Source organism: Sceloporus occidentalis, unplaced genomic scaffold (assembly GCF_023333645.1).
Source record: "Sceloporus occidentalis isolate IW3139 unplaced genomic scaffold, rSceOcc1.0.p SCAF_21, whole genome shotgun sequence".
Lineage (NCBI taxonomy): Eukaryota > Metazoa > Chordata > Lepidosauria > Squamata > Phrynosomatidae > Sceloporus > Sceloporus occidentalis.
The window spans coordinates 1,676,609-1,696,296 of record NW_028317001.1 but is presented as its reverse complement, the minus strand read 5'-3'; the positions used below and the strand labels follow the sequence as shown (position 1 = coordinate 1,696,296).

At 51.6% G+C, this 19,688-nt stretch overlaps 1 protein-coding gene across 1 annotated transcript in view; it reads left to right on the top strand.

Moving 5' to 3' along the window:
• Positions 1 to 885: 885 nt before the first annotated feature.
• LOC149301344 (telomerase-binding protein EST1A-like) overlaps positions 886 to 19,688 on the top strand; it is a 66,939-nt gene continuing 48,136 nt past the window's right edge. Inside the window, exons 1-10 of the mRNA XM_089483893.1 lie at positions 886 to 1,036; positions 2,608 to 4,321; positions 5,078 to 5,270; positions 5,467 to 5,577; positions 6,126 to 6,232; positions 6,359 to 6,437; positions 7,074 to 7,184; positions 7,280 to 7,477; positions 14,917 to 14,978; positions 16,329 to 16,474. Coding sequence (XP_089340019.1) covers positions 919 to 1,036; positions 2,608 to 4,321; positions 5,078 to 5,270; positions 5,467 to 5,577; positions 6,126 to 6,232; positions 6,359 to 6,437; positions 7,074 to 7,184; positions 7,280 to 7,477; positions 14,917 to 14,978; positions 16,329 to 16,474 — 2,839 coding nt within the window. The 5' untranslated portion in view covers positions 886 to 918. The remainder of the gene's footprint in view (positions 1,037 to 2,607; positions 4,322 to 5,077; positions 5,271 to 5,466; positions 5,578 to 6,125; positions 6,233 to 6,358; positions 6,438 to 7,073; positions 7,185 to 7,279; positions 7,478 to 14,916; positions 14,979 to 16,328; positions 16,475 to 19,688) is intronic.

Sequence of the window (19,688 nt, the reverse complement as noted above, 5' to 3'; positions counted from 1 at the left end):
GGACGGTGAACCTTTTTGGGACTGCACCTCCCCAAATCCCCCAACCTGCATGGCTGCGTAGACCTGAAAGCCAGACTCTGGCCATCCCACAGCCTCTTCTGAAGCTCCTGCCAGGTGCCCTTGCACCACATTTCATAAACCACCTCGGACTGAGCCCAGGGTTCCTTCCTGGGTACATTCGCACTCGGCGTCCCACATTCCAAACCAGTGGCGTATGTTGCAGAAGGCTGTTCACCAGCATATATATACACACACGGAGATAGTACTGTCAGACCCTTCAGATGCAATGGAAGTCCCATCAGCCTTGTCCAGGGCTTTAGGTAAGGCATGATGGGAGGTGCAACCCAATGACATCTGGGGCTTGTTTTACCTCTAGCTTTAGGGGAGGGAATTGTGAAGCCCCTTGAGAGGCTGCTGCACTGCATCTCCCAGCATTCCTCCCCAATCCCCATTGGCGGTATATGCTGTCTAGTGGGGTTGCTGGGAGCTGAAGTACAGCCAATAGGCATCCCACCTTGGCTTGGAGTTTATTGGGAGAAGCCTGTTTTCATTACATTTCGGTGTTAAATAAGAGCTCAAGGCAGCTAATGAAGAATCTTAACTACAACTAATTACAATTAAGATCGATTTGCAAACGTTGGCCGAAGCGAACTCGGAGCCTCCCTCTCCCGGCGACGGAATGCGCTCCTCTAACTTTTTTCCACGCTCTATTCTTTTCTCTTCCCTCCCAGTAAACCATGTGCCTCAAAGGGGGGCGGGGCAAAACCCGGAGCCTTTTCATTTTGGCGGGCGCTTCTTTTTTTCCCCGCGAGGAGACTGCGCATGCGCGTTGCTGCGCCGCCTTTCGGGTCCGGCCGGGATTGTCCCTCGGCGGCCGCCGTCCGCCCGTTTTGTTTCCCTTGGCTCCGGAGGCCCAAAATGGCGGCGGTGGTGGCGGAGTTGGAGCGCGTCCGCGTCTCGGCCGCGGAACTGAGGCGAGGGATGCGGGCCGAAGCCGGAGAGGCAGCGGCGGCGGTACTGGGCAGAGCCGGAGCAGGTGAGGCCGAGGGAGGCGCGTCAGATTCCCTTTTCCCTCCGAAGAGGCTGTTTCTAAGGCCTTTCAAAAGGCCTTTTCAAACGCTCCCTGAGAGAGAAGGCCCAATGCCTCGCAGAACTACATTTCCCAGAATCCCATCGCAGGCTGGAGGAATAGCCCGGTCTGGCTCAAGGCTATGGAATTCTGGGAGTTGTAGTTTGTTGTGGGGCCCTATGGGGAAGGACTCAGGGAGATGCTGGGGACTTTTAGCCTGGAGAAGAGAAGGTTAAGAGGTGATCTGATAAATCCCTCTTTAAGTATTTGGAGGGATCTCAGATATTGAGGAGGGAGCAAGCTTGTTTTCTGCTGCTCCAGAGAACAGGACACAATGGAACAATGGATGCAAGCTCCAGGAAAAGAGGTTCCAGCTCAACATTAGGAAGATCTTGCTGAGGACCAGAGCTCTTTGCCTCTGGAAGATGCTCCCTGAGAGGATGCTGGAGCCTCCTCCCTTGAAGCTTGTCAAGAGAAGCCGGATGGCCGTCTGTCAGGGGTGCTTCGACTGTGAGTTCCTGCATGGCAGAGAAGGAGGCCTCTTCCAACTCTGTGGTTCTACTTCTGGGCCTTCTTCCAGCTCCAGGATTCTGTGGTTCTATTTCAAAGTGTTCTGCCTCCCAGGGCTCTTCCCATTGCAACCTCCTTGTGGGCTTTTGCCTGTTCTCTGCCTGGATCCAGCCTCTTTGGCCTGCTTGTGTCCACTGAGGAGGAGCGGTGCTTTTGGAGTGAGCCCTGGGAGGAAGCCATGGCTGGCAGCCAAGGGGACCCTCTCCCCAGCAGGCCTGGTGGCACCCGTTTCCTTGGCGGAGGAGGCCTGGCTCCAGAACCCTGCCCAGCCAAGGCTCTGTTGCCATGGGCACAGCTCCCCCAGTGTTATGATGCTTTGCAGCTCAGAACCCCTTGAGGAGATGGGGCCTTCTTTCCTCTGGCCTGGAAGCTGGCACCATGGCAGACAGGCCTGGTCAGTCGGCGCCCTCCACTAGCCCTGGGATGGTTGCCCCCGTGGGAGGTGTTTTCTCTTTCTGTAAATCGGTTGCTGTCGCTAGGTTTTTGTGGACTATGTGGCCGTGTTCCAGAAGAGCTTATTCCTGACGTTTCACCAGCATAAACTCTTCTAGAACATGCCCCCCCGAAAAACCCACAAAAAACTATGGATGTCGGCCATGAAAGTCCTAGAGGGTTACGGAGCTGGAAGTGTTTTGTGACGTAGGCAAAATAACCTGGCTTCATTTGGCCAAGTTGGAGTGCAAACGTTTGAGCTTCACAGAACTTTCACCTGCTGTTGAGCTCAATGGGTCTCTCAAGCTTTATGTCTTCCTACGCTAATCTCCTAGTAAAGGTATCTTTTTATACTAATCTCCAAGTGCTGTGTTGTTATTCCTGTTTGGAACTACTTTGGCAACAGGTAGCGTGGCAGTTACAAATGACCTTACGGAGTTTAATTTTTGAAATAGATAAAAATAGAAATACACTTTCTGTGCTGCTTATTTTCTGCTCAGAGACTGATGGTCTTATTTGCCTTTCCCACTTTGCAGATATCATGAAAGAGCCCCGGCACCGGAAGGACAACAGGCGCCCAGACCTCGAAATCTACAAGCCTGGCCTCTCCCGGTTGCGGAACAAGCCCACCGTGGCAAAGCCAGAGCTTCCGGGTCCAGAGGAGCCCAAGGGAGGACTGGCTCCTGGCAAGAGCTCTTCCAGCAGGGAGGATCCACAGGGCCCCCAGAAGCTGCAGACTGGAAATGGCCAGCAGCCAAATGGCCTCTTAGAAGGGAATGCTGAGGCTCCCACAGGCCAGGCAGGCACCCCTGAAGACTGGTGCCCTCGGATCATCCGGCGAGCCAAGAAGCCGGACCAGCAGATCTACCAGCCTGGGAAACGCCTGCAAGCCTCATCCAAAGAGCCAAGGGCCGAGGAGCCCCCCACCAAGGGAGAGAAGGGCAAAGAGTCCGAGAGGGATGCCATTGGGAAGTGCAAGGAAGGCAGCAGGCGGCCCTCAGTTCTGGAGGAGAAAGAGGGGAGCCTGAGCAAAGAGGGGACCAGGCCCCTCCGAGGAGAGAAGGGCAGGAGGGCAGAGCGTCCCAAGAAAGGCAGTGAGGAGGCTACCACTGCCCCTGGCAGCAAGATGGGCACCCCAAAACGCTACTCACGCTCTGACAAACGCCGGAACCGATACCGTACCTGCAGCACCAGCTCGGCTGGGAGCAACAACAGTACAGATGGGGTTCGCGGGGAGATGGAGGCCGGGAAGAAGCGGCCGGAGCCCATGAAGGAGAGACTCCATCCCCGTCAGCAGCCCTTGCAACAGCAGCTGCTGTCTGCTTCCTCCACCGATTCCCTCGATGATGACCGAGCTGAAGAGGGTGTGGGAGGCAGGGATATGGAAAGGAAAAGGCACCCAGAGCATGGCTGGCTTTCCAGGACAACCAGCAGTGGAAGGGAGGCCAAAGGCACCCAGCCCAATGGTGGTGGCAGCCGAGGCCCGGGCAGGGGTCTCCCAAATGCGTCTGAAGGGGACTGGCGGAAGCGCAAGCCCTCAGGGACCAGCCTGAGTGACTCCACGGAAGCTGGAGGGGAGGGGAAGCCCCCAGGTAGGGGCCGTGGGATTCTGGTCCTTCCTGCCAACACAGACCTCACGGCTGGGGGTGGGGGCTCTCCCGAGGCTCCCCACTCGGCAGGAAACCGCCTCCTCTTTGGCAACAGCCTCAGCAAAGGGAGCCGAGGCAGGGGCCGAGGGGGCTCTGGGCGGAGGCTCTGGGATCCCAACAACCCTGAACAGAAGCCGGCACTGAAGAGCCAAACGGCTCCGCTGCACTTCTTGGACACGGATGATGAGGCTGCTCCCCCTGCTGCCCCCCGGGGGGACCCCCGTCAGACCCAGGCTTCCTTCTACCGCTTCCAGAACTCAGATAACCCCTATTCCTATGGTCGCTCTGTGGGCCAGGCTCCAGCCTACCCTTATCCCGGCTATTCCCTGCCCTACCCCATGGCAGCCAGCAATGGGGTCTACCCTGGGCCCTACTACCAAACAGCTGGCTACCCAGGCCAGCCCCATGAGGCCTACATCTGTGGCAGTCCACTACTGGCCTCCCCGCTCAGCCCTGAGATGGAGCAGCAGGTCCGTGGGCTGCAGCAGCAGGAGCTCAGCAAGGTCCTCCGCGAGGCCAGCAACCTGGAACAGCAGCTGAGCAACCTCCTCTCTCGGGATAGGCTGAGCCCCGAGGGCCTGGAGAAGATGGGGCAGCTCAGGTGAGGGGCTGTCCGGAGGGCATGCTGGGAAGGATGGGACGAGCTTCTCGGGGGTTTGTGGGAGGATGGATTTTGGGGTGGAGCAGAGGGACTGTGCTTCTCTGCCCCCAGATTGGATCGAGGGAGCCAGTACGCCCAACAACTCTGCCTCTTCCCTTTTTTCTATTGTCTGACTTCTTCATAAATGGCAAAGATCTATTAATAAGTAACTTAAAATTTACTGAAGGAAAATGGTAGCACAGGGCACTTCACCACCACGAAATGTATCAACAAGCTACTTAGACAGAGGAAACAAAAATATATTTGTTGGATTAAAATTTCTGAAGTCCTATGAGAGTAAATAGGTAACCAGCTTGGCATTTAATATTGTTTCTTTTTATTATGAAGCTGGACTCTAAATTTCTTCCAACTCCACATCCCCGTATTTTGGATGAGTAGTTCCATAGCATCCCCATCACCACTTGGCACTCTCCAGCTGTGTTGAACTGCAAGTTCCAGAATCTCCCAGCCAAGGTTGCCCCACGCAGCAGATCCTCTGTCCTGCTCTTTCTAGTATGAAAAGATGAGGAAAGACATCCTGGGCTGCCTCTGCACTGCAGAAATAATGCAGTTTGACACCGCTTTAACCCCCATGGCTCAATGCTGTGGAATCTTGGGGTTTGTAGTTTGTTGTGATACCAGAGTCCTGACAGAAGGATAACAATCATACTACATTGGCAGTCCCTGGTCAATGTCGGTTGCTATGTGCCATTGCAGGGCTGAGATGCTTCTGCTGTATGAGCGCTGCCTCTTGAGTGACATTGAGTTCGCTGACACCCAAAATGTGGACCAGCTTCTCTGGAAGAACGCTTTCTACCAGGTGATTGAGAAGTTCCGCCAGTTGCTCAAGGACCCTCTGGAAGAGAATGCCCAAGAGATCCGCAGCAAGCTGCTCCAGATCCTAGATGAGGTACGACGGAGGTTTTGTGCAGTTGTCATCTGGAGCCTCTGAGCCAGGGACAAAAACTCCCTTCTCTAAGTGGGAGGGATCATTGGTCCCCTTGGATGCTGTCGAGCATGTTCCCTCCTGAGATGATGCAGTATTGGGGCCTGGCCCCTTGAGCCCCCTTTCTCATCTCTGGCTGTTTTTTCTCCCTTTCTCACAGGGCACCCTTTTCTTTGACAATTTGCTGCAGAAGCTGCAGGTGACTTACCAGTTTAAGCTGGAAGACTACATGGACGGCATGGCAGTTCGCAGCAAGCCCCTGCTGAAGATGGTGAGAGCTGGTTTGGTGGTGGGGAGAAAACCACTTCCTTAAGGAGAAGGTGGAGAGTTCTATGGTTAGAAATCGTTGACCTGGGATCGAGGGCCAGCCTGAGGAAACCTGGCTACATTTTAAGCCAGGTTTCAAATATCCCCCCTTTTCCCTCAGAAGACAGTCAGGATGTTGGAGGGGAGGGAATGTTGCCCCTTTATGTCAAGATGTTGTTTCCTGAGGCATCAATCTCCAGGTGGAGGACTGTCCTTCCCAGGACTCAGCAGGGGACAAACTTAGCTGTTCTAAACCTGTGAGAGAAAGCATCTGTGGCCCAGTCAAGGCAGAAAATGGGTCCACATGTGTAGCGAATAGCCATGCCTTCTTTCTTAAAACTATATGCAGCCTTTGATAGCAAAGGCCACATGGAATTCTTGTTCAGCCCCATGGCCACGTGCCTCCGGAATTAGACTCTGCTGCAGAGAGTTGGCCATCGCAGCAGGCTTTGATTCTGCAGCTCTGGCTTCAGCATTCCTATGTTGCCCATCTTCTGTCTCTCGCTTTCCCAGGTGAAATATGCACTCATCAGTGCCCAGCGGAGCCTGATCTGTCAGGGTGACATCTGCAGGTACCGAGAGCAAGGCAGCGACACAGCCAACTATGGGAAGGCGCGCAGGTAGGAAGGAGGGCTAGAATTGAGGCCCAGAGCAATGTGGGGTGGAGGGCTTTGTGACAAAGCAAGGTGCTAGCTGGGTGTCCAGGAGGCAGGCTTCATCACAGACCTTTCTTCTCCCGCCTCCAGCTGGTACCTGAAAGCCCAACACATTGCTCCAAAGAATGGACGCCCCTACAACCAGCTGGCTCTCCTGGCTGTCTATACGGTAAGAGGGAAACCCACAGGCTCCAAGAGAGAAGTGTGTGTATGTGTGTGAGATGCTTTATTAGAGAGGGAGACTTTTAGCTGAGCTTCTGTCTGCTCCCATTCTGACAAGGCTCCTCCTGATGTGTTGGACTGTAGCTCCCACCATCCCCCAGCTGGCAGTCATGCTGGCTGGGGGATCGTGGGTAGGCCAACACATCAGGAGGGAACCCCCCTGAATAGGGTAGGTAAACTGTGTCGCACCAGATTGTAACCAGTGTGCCAAAACATATTCGTTTAAGAAGTGCAAACCAGCTTCAGTTTAAGATCTGTCAGAGAAAGCTGTTCTCCTCTGAGTTCCAAGAAATAGCTTTGCCATATGGTGCCAGCTACAGGTCTCCCACTTTCTCAGTGTCCCAATGGAGACTGTAGGTGAAATATATTGGGGTGAAGACATACTATGTAGATGTTGGTTCTTCCTCCTTTCATCTTTCCCTTCCAGGCAGTGAGTTCCAATTGCTTTAATTCACAGCACCCCCGGCCCCTTTTCAAGTTCCCTCAGGGCTAAATTAAACCTTAGGCCCCCTCATGTTTTCATTTTGGGGTGCTACAGGGAGGCCAGGTGCCATTAACATCCATCTGACTGCTGTGTCCACAGAGGAGAAAGCTGGATGCTGTCTACTATTACATGCGCAGCTTGGCTGCCAGCAACCCCATCCTGACTGCCAAGGAGAGCCTCATGAGCCTCTTTGAGGAGACCAAACGTAAGGTAAGAAATGGGGACAGGATGAAGCAGGACCTCCCTTCACACTCTTCTCTCACCCTCCTTGTGCCTCTCCCAACGTCTGCCTTCTCTCTGCGCAGGCTGAGCAGTTGGATCAGAAGAAGAGCTCAGTCCAGTGCATGAAGGGCAAAAAGACGAGCTCCTTCCGGCCTTCAGTGGATGACACCACCCGCCTAGAGCTCTGGATCCACCCCTCCCATCCCCGTTCTGGCCAGGGACATGAATCTGGCCGCGACTCAGAGCAGGACAACGGGCTCGGGAACCTTAGCCCCAGTGATGTGAGTACTTGGGGCCACTGAGCTGTGGGCACCAGGCGGTGGGGGGGAGGTAGGACCAAGGTATGTGTGTCTGAGCACTGCTTTATTGGAGACAGATAAAGAAGGAAAGGTGCAGATTGCTCTTCAGGGATTGTATAAAACAGTGTGTATGAGAGAGAGAGAGGGTCTGTGTCTGTGTAATGCTACCCAAGGATGGCTAAGAAGCTATGTTTCCTCTGGCCACAGTGTGGCGCTGGTGGTCTTGTTATGCAACAGTGGTGGCAGCAACACTTGTGGAGGGCAGTGACAGAGTCAGTTGTGCTCCGTAAGCATTTCCGGAGGACATGAGAGCCAACAGTGCCTGCAGGGAGACCTGTAACGTGTTTCCTTGTCAGCCAAGAAGGAAAGAAGAGGGAATGTTGCTCTGAGTATCTGGAGCTGGGAGCATTTCTGCACTACAAAGTGGAATCAGTTTGATTTCACTTGTGACTTCCCTCGCTCAATTGTGTTTGGCTCCTTGGATTTGTGGTCTCCAGGAACTTCACTCTTAGAAGAGAGTTCTAGCGCTGCAGTTCAAAGACATGAACTAGGACTCTCTGACAGAGAACTCCAAATTCCTCACAAAATTGCAAGTCACAGAACTTCAGCTATGAATAGTGATGACAGTTGCTGTTGTAAGCAGACAGTGTAGATCCAACCCAGATCCAGTCTGCAAGGAGGGAATGTGCTGCTGAGGGGGTGAAAAAGAAGGGTAGAGGGCAGAACCAAGCAGGGCTGCCCTTGGTTATATGTGGCCATTGGATTTCTGGCAGATGGCAGGAGGATCCCCTCTGGAGCACAGAGTGGGTATTGTTTGCTGGATGTCTTTCCTGTCTTTCCAGTACATTTTCAAAGTGACTTCCAGCAAAAAAAACAACCATTGAGAATTCAGCAAAGGCAGGGACCATGTTGTACCCCATGTCCAGAGGCAGAGGAAAGTTTGGGGACTGATGCACAGCAGGGATGCCTGGCACCCAATGCCCAAAGCACCCTGTGTGCCTGGGGTGATTCCTGCTGTCCTGAGCGGCAGTGCTGATGCTCTTTCCTGGAAGATTTGGGAACAGTAGAAGCGAGTGGGGGCTGTTTCCCTGGGCCAGTACCTGGCAGGCTCCACTTTATCTTCTGCAACATTGCACCACTTCTGGTGGCCATTTTGACTGATTTTTGGAGGCCCAGGGAACCTTGGAGGGCAGCACCCACTTTTTTGTAAATGCATCCCTCCCTCCCCTGGGCAATTCAGGTCCATCTTTGGCCCTCTGTGGGCTATTCTAACCCTAGCAGAGGCCTTTAACAGGAAATGATTTACAAGTTAATGTTCTGGTCACTTCCTGTTGGGGTTCCTGTTCAATGAATTATCCAGCAGGGTTTGGAGTTAACAAAAAATTGTGGGGTGGACCTTGTTGCCTGAGGGACCTACTTTCTCCCCATCCTTTTGTCCCCCACCACACACATAGTCTATTTGGTCCAGCTGAAGCTCCAGGGGAAGGAAGGCCAGTTAAGCTGACTAGCTCTTCAGGGGTGAGTTGTGCTCAGGAGCAGGGATACTGGAGCTCACTTTTGAAGAGCGAGGATCCCAGCTTACTGTGCCCAGTGCATGCAAAATGACTCCCTCCCCCCTTTGCTGTGTCACGAGGAAGGGTGCTGTGTCCTTTGCGTGCCACGCTCACCACAGAGAGCCGAGAAGAGAGATCTGGGACTGATTCCGAGAGGTGGGTTGGCTGATCTATTTCCCCCCTTTCTGTTTCGGAACCCAGTTCCCAGGCTGGTGGGCTCCTCCCCGCCACCCGCTCTTTGTGCCGCTGCGGGCAACCTGTGCGCGCTCTCGTGTGCCGCTTCTCCCTCCCCTCATCACCCTTCTCAGAGCCTCCTTGACCTCGGTCACCAAAACCACCTCTGAGCCTTATTTTGACTTGAGCCGTTTCATTTTGCGCTGAGGTTTTGCTCTCTTTCCTCTGGTGGAGAGAGAAGTTTCTCCGAGGAGGAAGCCATGGGTGCCAGGCTGCAGTTAGGCTGGTTTGACACGGAAACCACATGCCCAGCCCCCACGGGCTCAGGGACGTGACACACGGCATGCTCTGGGCTTGAGCGGGCGGTTGGCTTCCCACTCATTTGCTCAGACAGACTTCCCCTCTCGCTTGCACCCACAAACCACCCACTGCAGCCTCGCATTGACCCCTATCAAGACCTGTTGGAGCATTAGCACCCAGAGCAAACTGTAGGCATCTTTCCCAGCCCCACTTGATCTTTTGATGCCACCACCTATGAGACCCTGGGGAAAATGAACACCCAGAGTGTCCAGGCCCAAGAGGCAACCCTTGTCATAATTTGAGAGGGCAAGGGAATAGGTAGGGTTGACAACCATCAGCTCATGTGTCTGGGCAGTAGTGGTCAACTATGGAAGGCTGGGATAACACGCCAGACCCCTGGGAGACTTTGGAAGGCTGTACCAACTCCAAAAAACCCCAGCAATGTTTGTGTCCTCCCCACATGTCCTCTTAAGGGGTGCTGAAGGTCTTTCTCTGCCATGCTTTTAGCTTCTCCTGAGCCATTTAAGGCCATGGGGAGGTCTTTTTTAACAAACGGAAATGAGTGGAAGTCACTTCTAGTTCACTTCCCCTTTCTTCCCTGCAAAATAGTTTGTTTTTAAGGTTTTTAGGATAGCTGCTTTTGGGACCTGACTTTCCCCAGGCTTATTGCTCTGCTTATTGGGGGTCTGGAATCCAGGTTACTATGGGGGGAATGCCTTAAGGAGCTGGGTTTGTTTAACTTGAACAAGGGAAGACTGAGAAGTGGCATGATAGAGCCATCTTTAAATATTTGAAGGGGTTTCATAGAGTAGAGGGAGCAAGCTTGTTTTTGCTGCTCCAGAGACTAGAGCACGAACCAAGTGATTATTCACATGGCAAGAAAGGAGATTCTACCTAAGCATTTGGAAGAACTTTTTCACTGTGAGCGTGAATGGACTGCCTTGGAGAGTGGTGGACTCTCCTTCTTTGAAGGCTTTAAGCAGAGGTTGGTTGGCCATCTCTCAGGAGTGCTTGAGTTACGTTTTCCTGCATAGCAAGGGTGGCCTTTGGGGTCCCTTCCAGCCCAACATTTCTGTAATTCAAATTTTCTCTCTGCAGGGAGAATAAGAATTCAGGGACAACAGTCTTCCCTCACAAATTTTGCTGCCCTTTTCCATCTTCTGCCCTGTTGTGCTCCAGCATCCTGCCACACACCTCCTGTGAACCATTTCTTAAAATTGAATAATAAGAGATGAGACTTATATCCACCCCCCCCAAAGGACAGCCCCACTCATTCCCAGCTGTGACATCACCATCTCCTCCCTCCTCTGCCCCACATCCGGCCTCCTGACGAAGGAAGAGCTGGCCTTTTTCCACTGGGGGGGGGGTCACCCTCCTTCTCTCCAGATCATGGCGTTGGCACTTTCTGCTCTGCAGATGCGTTGCGGCTGCTGCTCCTGAGCTTTGGGGGGGGGGGTTTGCTTCGCTTGATAAAGAACAGATACCGAAATTTGCTTCCAAACCTGAAGTAACCATTTTTAACTTGAAACAGGCCCTCCTCCCTGACCGTCCATCCTATTCTGCCTCCCTCCAACCGCTGCCGCAAAGCCCAGCCCGGCCTCACCCAGAGCAGCAGCTGCGTTGGAATCCTTCCCTTATTTGGTGCCTCGGTTCCCATCTGGGATCCGGATGCTCAGGTGCCGAGTCCCCGATTCCTGGACCGGCCTGGGCTCACGCCAGCAGCCTTTCAGTGCGGTGTGTCCTTTTCCAGTCTCTACGATTGGAGGGATGCTGGTCCCTTGGTGGCAGCTAGTGTATTTTCTGGGGAAAGTAGGACCAGAAAAAAATGTCCAATGATTTTTGCACCTCTGGCTTATATGTTTTATTCAAACCTTTTATCTGGAAAATGTTTTATTGGAATACTTGTAATAATTGAGAATGCGATCTACTTCCCTTATATTTAACCAAAAAGGGGGGCTGCACCTGAAAGAACGCTGATATTGATAGGAAATAGACCTAAAGAGAACTGTGCCAGATATATCTTATATCAACAGTTCTTTTGTCAGGGCAAAACTGTAGTTCCTTCAAGTTTACTCACTGTACTACAGTTGGCCTTCAGTGTCCACAAATGTTTTATCCACAGATTCAACCATCCACAGCTTGAAAATATTTTAAAGATAGATCAATTCTAAACCTTGTTTTTCCATTTTCTTTATTCAGCTGTATTTAATGGGACTTGAGCATCCATGGATTTTGGTATCCACAGGGGGAACCCAATCCCAGCGGCCCACTGTATTTATGATCAGTTCCATTCACACTGAGAAAAATCTGATTCAGTACAATTAGTTCACAATTCTGTTTGACTAACGGATGTGCAGCTTAACCACATTTTGTCTTGACTGCTTGTGCTAGAAGCCAATGGTTTTATGCAAAGAAGTTTAGCAGTGTGACAATTTGTCAATCCAAACCTCTGGGTTCTAAGGTTTGCCAGTGGAGGTCTCCTTGGAGGAATCGCTAGAAGTTCATATCCTGTGTTTAGTCCAACTGACAGCAGTACAGCAGCCGAGGAAACTGGGGAGGAGGACAGGTTTCCCAAGGAAAAAGAGAGCATTGGAACATTTCCATAGAAAATGTTCCACCTGCCCTCCCTTTGCACAGGATCTTGGGGATTACTTCCCCACTACAGCAGATCTCTTGGATCAATTCTTGAATGGCAGGTGAAACCATGGACTTACTACTCCAGCAGGGACTGGACAGCAGCATGATGGAAGGAGGGTTGTGTGTGTGCGTTTTTTGCACACACACACACTTCTTTCTCTTGTGTCTGTCCCTTACAAACCTGATGTTTGCTGCCTTCCAGAAAGCGACACAGCAGCCATGATGCTTTCCAGCCCAAGGTGGCAGCCCAGCTTGCTTTCTGGTTCTCCACCCCACTAGCCTCTAGGCCAAACATGGGGAGCCCCACTCCATCCCATCTTGGAGAGATAAACTGTGTTTCTGAGGAGTTTTCATGTTCCAGTGGTGGACAGGTCCAAAGGCCAGAGGGGATGGAGCCAAAAATACCAACCCCTTTGGGTTCAGACTTCCAGAATCCACTAATAAAGCCTTGGAAAGGGTGTTTTTCAACTCATTGGAATGGGAGAAGGGCCCTCAAATAGATGCCAGGAAAGCAGCAAACATTGGGGTAGCAATGCAAGGGAGCAGGCAGGGTTGTTTTGAGGGGAGGGCAGATTTGTCTCTGCTCCCCATTTGCTTTCTCCAACCTCCAGCTCCCAAGATGTGCCAGAACACAGCGCCTGTCATCTCACAGCCAATTTCAGGGAGTGCCAAGTTGGGCAAAGCTGCTTTTTGTGTGTGTTGAACATGGAAGGGGCAGAGACACCCTAGTTGTTTGCTTGGATTTCTTGGGTGGGGGACGAATGGCGAGGCTCCCTTGCTCCTGGACACAGGATTTTGCAACTGTGTCTGCGTGTGTGTTTTGCTAAATTTTGGTAGGCTGCCTTTGACTCCTGCCTCCAACTCTCTTATCTGTCTGACTTGTCATTGTTGGAGTGTGTGTGTGTGTGTGTGTGTGTGTGTGTGTTGTTAGCCCCCATATTTTACATTTCTTTCCGTTCGTTTTGTTTCCAGGAGGCTGCCAAAAGCCTCCCGGGAGGTTTGCACTTGGGGAGGGGCAGGGCCAAAACCAGGTCTTAAAAAATAAAATGGTCTCAAAAGTTGCAGCGTGGCCAGGTCCCGATTTCCGCCTGTTGAATTGGGTGCCAGAACGGTGACCTTCTTCCCGGGCTTGTAGGGGGGCAAACGTGTGTCACATGTGTGTTTGCATGAAAGAGAAAGATGGGGAAAACCCATGGGAAACAACGATGGGTGGGGGACACGGACTATCCCCCTTCCTCTTCCTCCTTTGCCACCTCCCCTGTTTTGGGGAAGTGCCCCCAGATGGTGCCCGCAACCCTCTCTCTGTTTCCTTCTTCTGGCCTGTGGGAAGCAGGAGGTTCCCAGGTGAGTCATGGGGAGGGCAGCCGAGAGTCATTTGGAGAAGAGCCTCAGCCACTGCTGGCCGGGGTTTGAACCTTCCCACTCACCTCTCTGGGGCGGCTGAGCTCATTGGGGTTATGCTGGTGTCAAAGCATGCTGCTCAGGCTTGCTGGCCTCTCTGCTGCAGCCACTGGTTGTACTGGGGGGGAGGCATGGAATGGGCTTTCCTTCTCCTCCTGCACTCCTCTCTTCCACTTTGGCTAGCTCAGGGCCTTAGTTAATTATACACACATGTACAGTCGGCCCTCCATTATCCATGGGGTTTTTTTTAATCCATAGATACAAGCATCTGTGCCTTGAAAATGTTCCAAAAAATATAAATCCCATTTTATGTAAGGGACACCAGTAGACAATCCCATTGTATATAATGGGACTTGAGTATCCACAGATTTTGGTACCCATGGGGGTTCCCAGAATCAAGCCTCAACAGATACCAGGAGCCCACTGTATCTGTGTACCTTTGAGTTGCCTTGCAGGGTTTTCTTAGGCAAGGCATATTCAAGGTTTTGCCAGTTTTTCAACTGTTTCTGCCAATCCCTTCTTCTGTTTGTTGGCGGTCTCCCATGGAAGTTTTAACTAGAGGTAACTCTGCTTAACTTACAAGATCAGGAAAGATTTGGTGCCTTTCAGATATTTAGGCCCCGCAACTTACACACACAAAGAATTTTCTTCCCACTTTATTCTGTGACATTCACGGTATGACAGTCATGGTCCCAGCCATGCCGCTTTCCCCAGTCTTAGAAGTAGGGTCCAGTGCTCAAACCACTACACCACACTTGGCATTGGACTAAGACTCTGGAGACTAGGGTTCGAATCCCCACTTAGCCGTGTAAACCCACTGGGTGACCTTGGGCAAGTCACACTCTCTCTGCCTCAAAGGATGGCAATGGCAAACGTCCCTCACCACATTCTGTTAATTCCTTATTTGTTTTTAAAGCAGTTTCAGCAGCTTGGATTCCCCTTGGGCTGGTTCCGATCCCTTCCACCAAGCCACAGAAAAACAGAGGGCGACCTTTTTGGGAGGGAAGACCTGTGCCAAGGGTGGTGGCAATGGCAGCGGAAGGGCATGCGCCAGTTGCAGTGGGCCTCATCCACCAGCAGAGGGTGCCAGGGGCCCGGCCTGGCTCTCGCCCTCAGAGCCTCCGCAGCCGGCCGCTGCTGCTGGCCCTTGGCCTCGGTGGCTGCGCACCAGCCATTTGGTTCCCATCTGCCATACCCACCCCCACATCCCCTGGCCAGGTTATCCTGTCACTCGGGACGCTCTCTCGTTCACAGGAAAAGGGAGAGAGAGAGAGTTTGGATTGTTTTCTCATCTTCTTCATCATCTTCCCCCCACTTTTCATTTCTTTTTCCTTTTTTTTTTTGTTTCCCATGCAGCTGAACAAAAGGTTCGTCCTGAGTTTTCTCCATGCCCATGGGAAGCTGTTTACCAGGATTGGGTAAGGCTCGCAGGATGTTTGTTTTATTTTTCCAGCATTACGAAGCCTTTTTGGAATTCCAATATTGTTAGCAACTGGGGCTCGTGTTTGGAGACGAGGGCATGGGGCGGCCTGGAGATGGTGGATCCTGGCCTCCTCCTCCTCCTCGCTGCCCCTCCATCTTGGGAGGGGGGGCTGCCCACTTCCAAGGCCTGAAGATGGCGAATGGGACAGCAGGGTGGGCAGAGGGATGACAGTTAAAAGCTGGGCAAGAGCCAAATAATAGGAAAAGAAAAGATGGCTAATTGAGGTCAACGATTAGCCCCCAGTGAGTCGTCCAGACGAGGACAGCAGAGCAAAAATGAAGCCAAGCCCTGCTATCTGTCACTGACTGTGGGCATGGAGGAGCCAGCTGCCCCTGTCTTTGGAAGTTTGTCCTGTGGCCTTTCTGCATGTGTCCCAGAATCTCACAGCCAGCTTTGCTGACTGGGATTCATGCAGAAGAGCTCAAGTTTTGGAAGCAACAATGAACACGTTATGTTCCCCATTGATTTAGGGGTAGTTTCTGCTGCATTTTGGACCCAGTTGTCATGGGAAACTCCTACCAATTTAATTTTCCACCCAGCCCAACAGTGTTGAGTTCCTGCACTGTTCAGGGGTTCGACTGGATTGCCATTGGGTTCCTTCATTGAATAGGTCTGCTGGTTTCGTCCGGGGCTCAAAGAAACAGAAAGTGGGAGGGAAGAGCCCTTTCCATCCCCTTCTCCTCAGACCTTATCCTGGCAGTCCTAGGGATTGAACCCCTTCTGCATGGCATGCAGGGGCTCTGCCAATGTGGTACCCAGTCTTGGGGGCATTGAGGCGAGAAGGATCTCGTGTCTGGGGTAAGGGGTGTTCAGCTCCAGCTTCACATGTATTTGAACTCCTGCTATTTCCTGCGTATGTGCGAATGCCCATCTTTCCAACTTCATTTCCATTCCCCACTTGCAATCACGCTCACCCTTCTTTTGTTAACGCCAGAACTTTACCCACAGAGCTTTCATTTTTTTTATTTATTTTTTTTTTGGATTACAACCCCCAAAATCCTCTTGACATGGATTCTTGGACTCATAATCCAAAAAAATGTGCTTCTCCCTGCAAGGTATTGCTGGGCTGCACTTCAGAGTAGTAGCAGAGCACTCTCCAGGTGTGACAGGATTGCAGCCCCCATTGCCCTTCCCCATTGGTTGCGGGAGGCATGGCTTCCTTGGCCTGGCGTGTCCCAGGTGGCTACTTCAAGCATCCCAGATCAGAGGCAGCTTGCCATCTCCCAGTCAGTCAGCAGTATCGCTCAGGTGTTGACATCTCTCTCCCTCTTGCCTTGCTCCTCAGGATGGAGACATTTCCGTCTGTGGCAGCTGAAGTCCTCAGCCAGTTCAGGGCGCTGCTGGAGCACAGCCCGCCGCCCATCGGGAGCACCCGCATGCTGCAGCTCATGGCCATCAACATGTTTGCTGTGTACAACTCCCAGCCCAAAGGTACTGTGCCTGTGTCTCTTGAGTGGGAGGGTGGGCAAGCGCTCAGTCCGCAAGCAAGGCCCACAGCAGTTCTTCTATCTGCTGGCAAGGCAACTAGATGAGTCGGGACGTCCCTCCCAACCTAGCCCAACCCAGGCTGTGCCAGGTTTCAGGAGCTGTCTTGCCATTTGTTGATTGGTTTTTGTGCCCATTCCATGCCCCCAAAAACACAGTCCTTGGGACAGGACGGGAGCTAGAACCAGAACCCTTTTGCCCCCTCCTCTGCTTCCCCATTGCCACCTCCTCCTTCCTATGCAGCCTTCATAACAATGGGGAAGAGACAGAGGTCAAAAGGCTGGATCAAGGGAGCGCTCTCCCAGCGGATCTTTCCTGGCACGTGGGTCCCCCATTCTGGTGAATGCGAGAGCCTCATCATCACAGCCTCCATGGGTCCTGCTCTTCCTGGCTCCTTGCTTGTTGCCTTGGGCTTCAGCTTCCTTCTTTCTTTGGTAGTCCTTGCCAGGCCTGTCTTCATTTGAGGGAGGGGGGTCCCTGTCACCCTCACTCCTGCCACAAGGAGCCATGTTCCTGGCCGCTCAACCTCTTCTCCTCAGGAGGAGGCGTCTGTTGGCTCTTTCCCTTTCCCACCATGTGAGGCTGCTGAGTGTGAAACCTTTCCCCTGGGGTGGCTGCATGGGGCTGTTTGGTAGCCATCTGCACATCCACTTAGCAAGAGAGGCGGTGGGTCCCTATATCCTGACCACAGATGCGCTGAGAATGTTACATATATTCCCCCCCCCCTGCCTTTATTTTTTTAATGCTGCAGTTTTGGGGAAGTGGGGGGGATCACGTTTGGGTTTGCAAGCGAGCTAATTGAAGCCGTGCCTTGTGGCAGGGCATCGGGGCTGGGGGGGCAGGTAGCAAAAGCTCCCCTGCTCCGTTTTCCCCTCCCATCTGTGCCCAATTTATTCAAATCTGGACTCTGTGGGTCTTTCCTCTCTCTCTCTCTCTCTCTCTCTCTCTCTCTCTCTCTCTCTCCCCCCTCCCCTTTAATAATTTGTTTTATAATTTTTGGAATCAAACCCATCTCAGACACACTGTTCTGCTTTACCATATTATTGGATTACAGTTTTGTATAAATCACTATAGGATGTTCATAGGCCACCCCTGGGACCATTTCTTCTCCTCCTCCCCACCAGATCCTTGCAGATATTTCCACTGCCCCCAACAAAGGCATGAGCTACTCTGCGTTGGCATTCTGGTGATTGTTAGGGCCTTGCCAATGAGGCAGGAGGCAGAGGTGCTCCGGGGAGGTGCTCCGTCTCGCTGTCCTTGGGCACGTGGGGGTTTCTGGCTTGTCTGAGGAATGGGTTGGTGGTACTTCAGCATTGGATGCGGGCATTGCTTTTGGGGTGTATCAGTCCTAACATTGGTCTCCCTGGAAACTTTGCGGTCTCACTAAGAAGTCCCCTTTGCCACTTTGGTCCTTGATTCGGGGGCCCATTTCGGCAGACGTGTCACTGCTGGGAAAAGGTCTCCCTCTTCCTCTTCTCCCCACCAGTAGCTTCAGGTGACAAGATGGAGTTCTGCTTTCCCTTTTGAGGCTGGGCCAGAGGGGGATGTGGCGAGTGGGAAGCGCCACAGCCAACCACGGCTTTTGTGGGGCCGTTGTGACTCACAGGTGCTTCTCTAATAGGGGTCCCTCTGTATGTACCCCCAACCCTTGCAGGGAACATCTGCAAAACACGACCTTCCCTTCTCGCAGTGTGTCCCAAAGGGTGCGTTTTAAAAATACATCATAGTTTAATTGGTTAAAAAACAGGTGCTTGGGTTTTTTTGAGCGGGGTAGTATACTTTAGTAGTTGGGTTTTGGTATAATGCACCTCCCTAGAGCCAAAAATGTACTATTTGCAAATAACTTAGTTACTTGCAATTAGTTCCTTTCCTTTGTAACTGATGTATGACCACGGTGTGACCTGAAATACTTTCAATTTTGTTAGCACTTGTTCTTCTCAAGCTATCTGGTATGAAGGACTGGAAATCATTTTTTCCTTCTAACTGGCCAGGTCCACTTGCTACAGTCTTATCTTTCGTGGAAGCTCTCTGCAGACCCTCACTAATCCAGGGACCATTCCTCAAAGTCATTCTATGTCACTTTTGCAGTTGGCAAGGGTATCCTCCATCGCTAAAAAAGGAGGATTGCATGCTCATGCCCTGCTCTGGGTACTGAGGCTGTGATGAAGCTGTGAAGGCAAAATGAGAGCAGGGCTTCACACCACACTCTTGTAACATTAACCAAAAAATTTACACAACCTAAAGAACCCATTTTTAAGTTGCTGCTATGGAAATGGGAAGTAAAGAATTACCTTTTCTGTAAAAATGTAACTACACCAGGGTATGTGTGTGTTGTTCCAATTGCAACTAATAATTTAAAAGTAACTTTGCTAGATCCATAAATGCTTAGAGGAAAGGTGCCAACATTTTTGAAGTAGGGCACACACACACACAAGACCCCACAAAAACTTTTGTCAACCCGCTGCTCTTTCCACGTTTGTGGCCACCTTTCAGGCCTTAGGGATTTATTCCAAAATTTGTACACACGCACGGTTTTAAAAACCTGCTACAACGCGCCCAATTCTCTAAGATACTTTGAGCCCCCTTTTACTTCTATTTCCATTAATTTGGCTTAAATGCATTTTATCCATATGCCGTCCTGGGATACCAATTGGGGTAAAATTCTCTTTATCCGATAAATGAAGCTGCAGTTTGGGAAAGTGCAAGGTGAGATAAAATTATTTTTTAGTGATAAGTGAATAGAATCATAGAATCATAGAATCGTAGAGTTGGAAGAGACCACTAGGGCCATCCAGTCCAACCCCCTGCCATGCAGGAAATCCAAATCAAAGCATCCCTGACAGATGGCCATCCAGCCTCTGTTTAAAGACCTCTAAGGAAGGAGACTCTATCACCTTCCGAGGAAGTGCATTCCACTGTCGAACAGCCCTTACTGTCAGGAAGTTCCTCCTAATGTTCAGGTGGAATCTCTTTTCCTGTAGTTTGCATCCATTGTTCCGGGTCCTGTTCTCTGGAGCAGCAGAAAACAAGCTTGCTCCCTCCTCAATATGACATCCTTTCAAATATTTAAATATTTAAACAGGGCTATCATATCACCTCTTAACCTTCTTTTCTCCAGGCTAAACATCCCCAGCTCCCTAAGTCGTTCCTCATAGGGCAT